Here is an 11,983-nt window from a genome sequence, read left to right on the forward strand (position 1 = left end):
ATAATTGAATAATGTGATATTATTTCATAATGTTGTTGTAATACAATGATCACCGTAATATATGTAAAATAATAGTCATACAATGATAATATTATTTTCATATATCATTATTTATATCACATTGCTATAGGCATACAGGGTGATTCCCTAACCTACATACTTCAATAGGTATATCCATCAGTTGGTTAAACTTGAAAATACATAATTATTAGCTCGACGTCTCGATAGATAAATTAGATATCGTTGCTAGTCCTTAAGAATAAAGAAATACCCCGGCAAGTCGGTTGAATTTGTCGAAATTGTTATTTATTTAAAATTATTGTTGGGCTTAAACAATTGACGAGATAACGGAGATGAAATAGAGTATGGAATCTGCTCACAAAACGATAATAAATCCGCTGCGCTATGTTTATGGGTGGGGGAGGGGTATAAAATACGCTATCGTTATCATTTTTAAAATGTACCAAGTCTAAGTGTCAACATAAGGTGGTTGAATTTGACGGGGACGAGTTTTAAATTGGATGGAACCTACGTATAGAATAGGTAGGGCTGGTATGATGAGCAGGTGGCGTTAACGATACGATGTTATTATAATAACAACTTTAGTAGGAAATCAATTAAACACCTTTACTGGTTTGTTATTGGCTGCACACTGTGTGTCGTGTGTATGAGTGTGTGTTAAAGCTATAATATAATGTCTACAGTGTGTAATCAACGAGCCCCCTTGTATCATTACTTATATACCTATATATAGTGTTACGTATATTGTTTATACCCTTTATTCCATCGAATCCTTACAATTGTCCTAATTATCAATTGCATATCTCATTTCTTTTTACTTCTCCCTATGGTGAAGACCTACCAATAGTCCTTGAAACGTGGCAGGAATATGTACGCAATATAACAAATGAGAATGTGTCAATGTGTGTGAGTGTTTGCACGCCCGTGTGTGTCTGCGAATTTATTGACAAATGAAACGATGTACAGGCTGTGCACTGTGCCACTGTCCCTTCACTGAATAATACATAATATGCTGTAACCAACAGTGATCCATTTAACATTTTTAATTAATTTATACAACTCTTTTTTGTAAAGAGTAATTATGAGGATGATAAAAAAATTAGATATTAAATCATATTTTTCTCGAAGTGTAATATTTACCATATATTATTGTACAAATCGATACTTATTAATAAGTTTATTTAAAATAAAAATCTGCATAACTTTTACTAGTACAACATAAATTGATAAAAGTACACACCTACTTACGGAATAAGTAAAAAAACAAGTATAAGTTTACATGTTATTGTAATATTTATGTATATTATATAATTAATTTAATTTTAGATTCTGAGCGGAGCGATGAATGTATTGATTTTACCATGATGTGTGTTTTTTTTTTTTTTGTGTCTGTCATCACGTTTTGGGGCAGTAAAAGTGCTTCGATTTTTGACTTCAGTAACTCGTTCGATCAGAAAGTGAATCTAGTTGGTACTTTGAGGGGTCAAAGGTGAAAAATTCTTAATACTTTTCAAAATAATCGAGAAAAACAAACTAAAAATTAAGGGAAAAACGGGAAATTTTACGCACACTCATTTTTCGACAAAATCGATTTTGGTTTTTGATGTAACTTTAAAACAAATGACCATGAAATTTTCACCGAATGTTTATATAAGTATATTCTATCCACTATGCAATTTTCAAAAGTTTTCGACTTAAGTTGAACTATTCATAGGCATTTGAAATTTTCGATCATTATTAGTTTTTTTTAAAATTAATATCGATAAAAATTCATTTGTTGGACAGAAAAGCTTGAAAATTTAATACAAGGCTCTTAACATATTGTTACAATAGAAGTTGAAAAATAAAATAAATTCATAGTCACAATTTTTTTTATAAGCATTCAAAGTTTGAATTTTGACAAAATAAGTAAAAATCACAAAAATTCACAAATTATTTTAAGCTAGAATTCATAAAAGTTTTTCTTTTTAAATCTAAGATTTGAAAATTTATTACAAGACTCCTTAAAAGTTTTTCAATCTTTATCACAAAAAGTCCACCGGAAATTCAAAATAAATTTTTATGAGCATTTAAATTTAAATTTTTACACCATTGGATTTTCACTTTTAGCGATTTCCTTATTTTGGTGTAACTCTAAAACATATGACCACAGATACTTGAAATTTTGACTGAATGTTTATATAGGCATTTTCTATATTTGATTAAATTTTCAAAATATTTAAATTTGTTTTGAGCTGTTTACTGACATTTTCCAACTTTTTTGGTTTTTTTTTCTATAAATATCGATAAAAATTTATTTAATAGGTAGAAAAGCTTGAAAATTTAATAAAAGGCTTCTAACACATTGTAACAATAGCAGTTAAAAAATACATAGGCACGATTTTTTTTTATAAGCATTTAAAGTTCAAATTTTTACTAAATACGTAAAAATTACGGCAATATTCATATTATCTTAGATAGAAATTCATAAAAGTTTTATAAAAGCTCATAATATATTTTTACAACAGCAGTTGAAAAATAAAAGAAATATATAGTCACGATTTTTTTTTATAAACATTTAAAGTTTGAATTTTGACAGACAACATATGTAAAAATCACGAAAATTCGCAAATTATTTTAAACTAGAAATTCATAAAAAAAATTTCTTTTTAAATCTAAGATTTGAAAATTTTTAATAATCTATAATATTTCCTAGACAGATAAACCGTCTTCGCTCAGAATCGTTTTTCGTATACAATGATATAATAAAGTGTTTTTTACCGAGTGTGTATAACATACGACCTAAGTGATCCTATAAATAAATATGTATTTATCTTTATAAATCTATTGGCAATAGGCATATTATAGCCATATAAATATAATACATACATCATAATTTGCAAAATCGTCTTGATTTATTTTATATTTATTGTTAATTATATATTTACATATTACATATAACATTACCTATATATACATCCTAATTTTTGTGATATTAGAATTAATAATATATAATATAAGTGAAACAAATCTTATTTAGTTATTCGTTATTTTTAATATCACTTGAGTAGAAATTTAGTTTTTGGAAGTAATATAAGTGAGCGTAGTGTTCAAAAAACTGTAATGTACGTATATGTGAGCATAGTGTACATTATACATTACAACAATAGTGAATAATATAATGTGAATAGATATGTGTAATATTTATTTTGATTTTATATTTATATTTATCTGATGATTGTATTAATTATTATTGTGGATTAATACAATTAGTAACTAATGAAGTATAGAAAGATTAGAATATAAGTATTTTATTACTTCAGAAATGATTAACTTTTTTCTATTTTTTTCTTAAACGATTAGTGGTGGCTATGTTGCATGTCAAATGAGCATACAACGGCTAGGGTGTTATGTTTTTTTTTCGGTGAAAATGGGCTACATCCTAATTAATACATTGTTACATTAATTATAGGTACAATGTTTACATAGCTCAATATATATAAGTCAAGAGCATAATATTATTTAGATTTTAGATAATACGTTTATTTATTCATTAGATCATATCATATTATATGAAAATCAAAAATTAAATTTACAAGTGTTTCTAAACATGACTGGCTCAATCATGGATAATGCAGCTATATACAAGAAAACCTTTACATAATATATCCCGCCAACACCACCTTCAGAGCTCGTCGATTCTACCAACTATACGTTCAACTTCGTGAAATGTAAGTTTATACACATTGGAATCGATCCAACTGATATGTTCAAAGTAGCAGTGTATATAATAACACCATTACGTTATGTTAATATTTCAACTGAGTTTCTGCAACGAATATTTTCAATAACGGGTAATATCCTATATTATCCATCTTTTAGAAAATTAGTCAAGCATATTAATTATTTATATTTTATTTTATTTATACTCCTCGTTTTCGTTATATTATAACGACTTGACTAATTTATAAAGGATATATTAGGATTATTATTTAACAACTAGGGCCAGAATTTTAATGCCCTTAAAAATGCAAAAATAACTTTAAAACTTAAAAACTCAAAAATGCATTTAAATCATTATAGCTTAATCATAGGAAAACAATTTAAAAATGATACTTCGATAGGCTATTTACTATTTTCTTTTGTTATTTTTATGTATGTATCGTTTGTATAGTGTAATAAAATTGATAATACATAACAGGTTTATAACGGCGATAATTTGAGCGGAAAGACCTAGTTTTAATGAAATTGTTATCGACGATAACTTGTGTCATATAATTTATTATTCGTATTGTCAGCAGTTTGTCAAAAGTTTCTTGTTAATCGCAACAATTTCCGTTCATTACAAATCGTAAAAAATAAACTAAAGTTGTCAAAATTTTTCTTAAAAATGCATTTAAAGTTAATTTTGTTAAAAAGGTAAAAACATTTATCTTTAAAATAACCAGTAACACCCAAAACACATTTTATACTTATGGACTACATTTCAAAGTGTCAATATATTGATATGACGTAGTCATGTAGATTGGTTGTGCAAAATGTTTGATGCGTGTGATGTTATATGCATAAATATAATTTGTAAGTAATGTATGTATGTACTATGTATATGTATAGGGGTGTGTAAGTATGTAAGTTATTTTACTAGTCTTCACAACTCACCGGACAGCGCGGCGTGACTCAATGAGCAGTGGTTATTGAGCCTTGTCCTGTCTATAGTTTCCGCGTGAAGACACTGTATAGTCACGTGGCCGCATGTAAACTACTCTAACATTTTTTAAACCCCCTTAAAACCATTTCGCTACAGTATTACACTTATTTTGATTACCAGAGGTGAGCCAGCTTATGAAAATAATTTAGTTAAGTTAAGAATATCGGTAAATTAGAAGTTAATATTTATCAGTTAACAAAATATTTTTGGAGGATAACTAGCACTACCTACACATGGTGTCTTCCGAGTTACGCTAGGTGGTTCTGATTTTTTTGTAAAATGTATTTAGGAACACAATAGAAGAATTATTTTTCGGGGATTTACAAAAATTGTAATACGGTAGCAAAACGTTTTAGAGGAGTTTACTATTTCATTTTTAGGGGAGTTTACATTTGCCTTAGAAATATAGGTTCGTTTTGTATTTTCGATTCTGAGCGGAGCAATGAATGTAATTTAAATTTGATACTTTGAGCTTTAAATTGCTTTTGTGTTTATTACGTGATAAATGTTAATCTACCAAAAACTTTGTTGTCGCGTTAACTGGAATTTCACAATTATTGCAATACAAAATTGAACCATCAGATTTAAAAATATCTTTACGATCGTTTATATAATTTTGTAAATAACTCATAATTGGTGTTTTTACTTTAGGCGTTTTAAAGTGACAAGTTAAAATTATATCAAAAATCACTAGACACAATTTTAAACGCATAAACGCGCTACACGGACCGAAATCGAACTCTGACCGTCAAATATTTGATCTCGATATAACTTCTAAATAACCAACGAATTTATTTATACTAATATAATATATATTATATATACGTTGAATATGTTAAGTATATTAACATCTTTGGACTGGTCGTAATTGTATCGATATGTGGCTGTGAACGACAAAAAACAAATTTATGTGCTATATAAAAATCATATATGCACAATAAAACTTTAAATATGCATTTAATAGGTAAAACTAATACAATTTTTTTGAAAATACTATTGCGTGTACCCATATAAATTATAATAAATAATAATACTAACACCAAATGCTAATTTAAACTTTTGATGATAGTTTCAAGTTCCTGCCTATTTACGGTAATTTCTTTTCGAATAAAGTGCAATATAATATAAGAAAATTGAATTTATAAAAAACTAATTTTGTGTAATAATTCCGAGTTTTCTTTAAATTTTTATGTTATGGTTTTAAAAAGTACTGGGAATTTTCTACTTAAAACTTCTTAAAGTACCAATTAGGTTCTTTCTCCTTTTAGAAAATGTTGAAGTTAAAATTAAAATATTTTTTATATAAATTGTTTACCTAGTCATATTTCATCAATATTCGCAAAAAAGAACACATCATTGTAAAATCAATACATTCATCACGCCGGTTAGAATCTAAAAATGCTGAAAACGAAGTAACGTTATGATAAATTAATAACTTACTACCATCGTCAGTGCTTTCAAAAATAGTTTCTCCGGTGCTAATAATATAATAAATATCGAGGTTAGTTTTTGCAAAAGCAATATTAATTATTTGATCAATACTATATGCGTTTATTTTTTTTTCAAGGAGTCTTGAACATACATAATAAATAATCAAACATACGGCCGATGAATATTTTAGAAGACTGTTTTTTTTTTTTGCTTTTTCCGACCACACTTTAAAAATTCACCCGAATCTCGAACAGTGGCTGTTGCCAGCTTAAGTATAGAATATTAGAATATATAGGCAAGCATATTATGTGCATGTTCTTATATAGTATAAATATCCAGCTTCCGAAACATTTCAATAATGAATGATTCTATAATCACTGTGATGCCACAAATTAAATAAAAATTAATTTGTGGTGCTGCGGTGTGTTTTGTATTTTGTTACGATGCGTCGTGAAATCCATCTGTCACGGCATCATTCTACTCAATTGACCGTTAATTTTATATATGTATGTACAAATTAGGTGAGTATCAGGTGGGAGGGTATAATGTTTTATGTTGGTTTACGGTGACACTATAACCTAACCACACTCCACCTCTGGGCACCACAAACCGAAATGTTGAGCACACCTGAGTTGAGTACAATGAAACTGTCGTCATAGCGACAGTCAATTCGAATTGATTTTACTCAACGCAAAACGCGTATGTCATACAAGTGCACAACTGACTATTATATTATTTATAGGTATTATTAATATTATTAGGTATATTAATTATTCTTAATATATTAGTAATTTATATTCATATATAGTCATCAGTAACGTTCCCATGGGGGGAGTTTAGGGGTTATTTCTAAATTGACCCATAAAGCCTCTTTTTTGTGTCTTTGGTATTACCACCACAATTAGTTAAAATGGTTTTATTATTTATTTCTTATAACATTTCCTCCCCTCCCAATGAAAATTCCTGGGTACGTCATTGATAGACACTGAGATATATGAAAATATTAGGAATCGAAGTATTTTTTATGTATCTCGATGAGCATAGATAACGAAAAAGCCTCATATTTATTTACTTATATTATAATAATCTTATACGTAAACACTTCTAGGTAAGAATCTACTGTATTACTATCACACTGCAACAGTTGTCTAACCCACCGTACGAAATAACGTCTTCAGTATTGATTCAAATTTATATTATAATATTAAAATTAAAAATATATTATATACATGCCTCAAGCCCTCAACACAGATTATACACTAATGATTTTTCTAGCCAGGATGATTTGACGTCTGATAGGTGTTGAGAGCGTATAACAGAGATTTATAATTTCCAAATTCTGGTAATTATAATGGGAAGGAATTATGAAATAGCGGAGTTTATTTCGTTTATGCATCATTCATTTCACAGGTAAAAAATGTAGTTGATTGTTTGTGTAATATATGGTTTAACATATTAACAGGTAATAAGACGAAATGACTAAATAATGCATCGATATCCAATACACTGATACAAGAATACGAGTACAGCAGATTCAAGAAGAATACTAAGGTAAAATAAAAATAAATTATACTATAAATTATTTTGTAATATTTTAATGAATGAAAATAATGACCAATTAACGAATCTGCCTATTATTAATATAACCGTTTTTAATTTTTTTTAATCAAAAAAGCGATATACAAATACAAACGTCCTATGTCTGACAAAAATTAAATCGAAGTACAAATATAAAATTTGTATAAGTAATAATATTTAATACATCCTTTTTTTTGGTTCATAAGTGTTTTTTTTCAATCTGTTACAAAAAAAAAAAAAAAATAAACAATAAGAACAATTGATGGTATACAACTAATTATTTTATTCTATCATATCCGTTTTCAGTCAACTATAATTTGGGTTCTCAAAAATCTGAAGATATATTTGAGAGCCTTGGATCAAACCTGCCAGTCCCCAACATAATATCATTCCTCCAGCAAACCAGATTGAATTGCCAAGCGAATTTAGTCAAAATACTCAACTTTATTTTTCTTTTCTTTTTTTTTTTTGATTGTTTGTTTGTTTACGATTAGTCAACTTTTAATTTAATGTATATTATATAATAATATAAATGTAATATTGCGTCCAATGGTCACAGCTGCCGCGGACTGTTTCTTTCTTTAGTTAAAAAAAAAAAATGGGTTCTACATTGTTTGTAAGAAATTAGAATTAGGTTTGTCTCGACTGCTGTTGTAACAAAATTAACAAACTGCACTAAATGTGTGCGTATTACATCAACATTAACGATGACATATCTGTCATGTACTGTGCGCTGGCAGAGATTCTCATAAGTTTTATGAAACGACATCGAAAGATAATCATAGTACTACTATTATTATTTTATTTATGTTTGTTTATAGTTTTTATACTTAGTTTAAATTGCGGTCAGGTTTAAACCACTGCAACTGCATGGCTTACAGTGGCGGGGATGTGTGCTGAAATGGAAAAGGGAGGAGGGTATACTTGTGATATCGAAGCTTCCAACACGCATCTGTTTCATGCTGAGAACAAAAACCCACCAGCTTATCGGATTCGCATTATACCACGCGCGTGACGTGTATCGATTCACTCTGGCTGCTGCTGCTGCTGCTGCAGTACCGCGGGTTGGAGTGCCCGCAAACGAATAAACTACCACAGCAGAGAGAAAAAATGAAAATTCACACCTGAGACAATAATAATATAACCGTGACGGAAGGCAAAGGAGAAGGTTAAGAACTCGTATAGAGCACCACTCCAGAGAGAAATAGTGTCACGAGTGCCATTAAAAGGCGCATGCTTGCTAAAATTCAGTCATATTACCGTTGGTATGTATAGGAGTGTGTGCATAAAGACGCAAGAAGGGTCCGAAGTGGTGTTGGTTGGGACGCGTATAATTGTGGTAGGGGAGGAAACCGAGATGATGAGAGTACGAGAGAGATGTATAAAGAGACAGAGAAAAAAGGGTGGTTGGTGAGATAGAGAGAGAGATAGAGTGAGAGAGAAGTTCTATAAACCCAGCACCCGGTTGTCCAACAATGACAAGCAACACGAATTGGCATCTACCCTTACTCTTTCACTACCGATAGTCGTCATCTCCCGTTTTGGTACTCCACATCTACATATATTATGTCATTATGATATTTTATTTTACATCTCATCCCCATCACGTTTATCATATTATTTTGTTTTCCTTTCCAAAAGTTTTATCGTTTTATTCATGCAGTCGATATATATATAAGTATACTTATATATTTATTGTATTCATTTTATTACATGGAAGATGGAACTATTAACAATATTACAATAAGATCTGCAGATATTAATTATAAACAACCAATGATAATAAAATACTTTATCTATAGAATTTCTAACAAATTTTTCGCTGAGGAACAGTTTTTCGTAATTTACATTCGTATTATCTACTCAAACGCGATAATTAATACAAATAATAAATAATGATTTATCGTATAGATAATATAGAAAGTATAGAAGTATAGTGTTATATTCAAATGGTAAGTATGTCAGCGGTTAACCGGTGCGCACGCACCGAAATCAAAGTCGTCGATCGACTGAACTTACTATGACAATAATAATATCATATCTGTATACAGAGTATAATACTCATAGTTGTATTATGCATGCAGTTTTCGTATATTATACCTATAATATTATTTCCGTATTATTATTTAGTTAGGTAGCTACACATGATTTTAATACACATCTCGGCGCGGCGCCGCCGTCCTAAAAAGCGATGGCACGTGATTTATGAGCACGTGCATTACGACAATTTAACGTCTATGACGTATGGTATATATAGTATATATATATAATAATCTGTATGTATATATTATATACGGCTACTGAGCCACCGGTGGAAGTGATGGGTGAACGGAGGGTCTACACGAGAATGTGTGATTGTAATGTTATGTGTGTGCACGCATGAGTACGTGTAGTGGTTGGGTTGGTGAGAGGTGGTGAGAGGAAGAGGTCCCGATGACCTGATCTAATTTTGTAGACGTCGCACTGCTGCGGTTCGTCAGTCAAATCCCTACAGTCCTTGTCGCCGCGTAAAACATGTAAAACGCGTATGGGGCAATGACAGCGCGCGATTATAGTATGTACACAATGAATATACCAATTACCAATGAACATATACTTATTAGGTACCTATGTAAAATAATATATATTAATACCTGTACAGCACACAGCCACACGGCGCAAACTTGTTTTAGCCTAGGGCACAGTGTATGTTATTACTCTTACTTTCACCTTATTATAGGTTCATACATATATATAGGTTATTATATCATATTATACCCGCGTGTGTGTGTATAATAAACATACTCACACACACATGCGCGGCGGTGAAACATTCGCCGGACTTAGACGCCGCCGCTTCCGCCGCCACCGCTACCACCGACGACGACGCTTTATCGATTTGCGTTGAATATGTGCGAAATCCCTAAACGAGGATTACGTCCCTGCCGACGCAAAGACGGGAAACCAACCACCACTGGGAATTCGTCGTCGTCGAGTGGTTTTGAACTCCTTTTGTTTTGCGGAGGGACGGAACACACATAACAATATAGCGGACACTATAATAGCGAATATTATACGATAACGTAATCGCATCATAATAATGATATAACAAACGCGTGATCGGCGGATGTCGAAGAACAATCGATTGCAAACGGGCAACCGCGAGAGCACCCCGCACACGGGGTTCCCCCAGCTGAATCAACCGCGGTAGAAAAAACAGCTACAGACGTACCTGTACGGTATTTACGTCCGGTAAGAAAACAAATTCGTTTCCCAGAAATACAGCACTTATACTAACTACCTACCTATTATATGGTATACGCTAAATACTAATATAGTATGCTACATAATATTATGATCGTTGTCGTTGCTGTATATAATATATCGAAACAGACCACAATAATTAATGTAATAAAAATAATAATTATACAAATTACGTTATAATATTATATTATATCGCTCGGCGGTATAAGTGAGTACTGCATAAGAGACGTCACGATAAATATAATATACAGGTATGTACACACACACACACACATATATATATATATATATATAGGTACTTACTTTCCGAGTTCCTCTTTAAGTTCGTAATTGTCACTAAATCGCGTACATACGAGCGGCGCGGCCATCGTGTCGTGCGGTGTTCGTGTGCCGTGTGTAAATGTGTGTGCGAGTGTGTGAGTGTGTGTGGTTAGGTTGTAGTTTGGTTAAAAAAAAATTATACCGAGGGGGCCCGCGTTCGGCGTTCGAACCGTGTGTCTACTGCGTGCAGCACAGTACGTCGGCGTGCGGTGCAAGCGTGTGCCGCGTTTGCGTTCGCGTTCGCGTTTGCGTGCGCGCGCGACCGTGTGTGCGAATGTGTGTGTTCGTCCGTATGTGTATATACGTGTGTGCGTGCGTCTTGTGTGCAGTGCGTAACGCCGCGGACGCCGGTGCGGGTGCTCTGCGGGCGCCGTTCCACAATCAATACCGCAGGCGGAGTCGGCGGCGGCGGCCGGTCGGTAAAGTTCGGCACGTCTCGGGCGGATCGCCGAGCTACTTGTTGACATCCCTCTATTATAATGGTGTAGCGTAGTGGAGCCGCCGCCGACGCCACCGCCGCCGCCGCCGTAGCCTGTGTTCGATATCAGACGCCGGCGCCCCTTTTGTGTATGTATGCGCGCCGCCGCCGCTGACACGGCCGCGCGCGATATGTTCTCTCTACCTCTCACCCATCCGTTACTGCCAATGCCTCGTCCTGCGTCACCGACGTCCATGACACCACAATTCGCTGTTTTTTCTTTA

At 32.2% G+C, this 11,983-nt stretch overlaps 1 protein-coding gene across 16 annotated transcripts in view; it reads right to left on the minus strand.

The window, feature by feature from the left end:
- Window positions 1–11,646, minus strand: part of CaMKII (Calcium/calmodulin-dependent protein kinase II) — a 55,360-nt gene extending 43,714 nt beyond the window's left edge. For 5 of the 16 annotated variants that reach the window (XM_089224718.1, XM_089224716.1, XM_089224717.1 and 2 more), the window contains exon 1: window positions 11,264–11,646. In XM_089224718.1, the coding sequence (XP_089080844.1) occupies window positions 11,264–11,328 (65 nt within the window). In that variant the 5' untranslated portion in view covers window positions 11,329–11,646. The remainder of the gene's footprint in view (window positions 1–11,263) is intronic. The other 11 variants (XM_089224725.1, XM_089224722.1, XM_089224724.1 and 8 more) reach the window with 3 other exon arrangements.
- Between the last annotated feature and the right edge of the window lie 337 nt (window positions 11,647–11,983).

The sequence above is a fragment of the Diuraphis noxia genome, unplaced genomic scaffold (assembly GCF_037042655.1).
Source record: "Diuraphis noxia isolate RWA-SAM2 unplaced genomic scaffold, SU_Dnox_SAM2 contig0003, whole genome shotgun sequence".
Classification (NCBI taxonomy): domain Eukaryota; kingdom Metazoa; phylum Arthropoda; class Insecta; order Hemiptera; family Aphididae; genus Diuraphis; species Diuraphis noxia.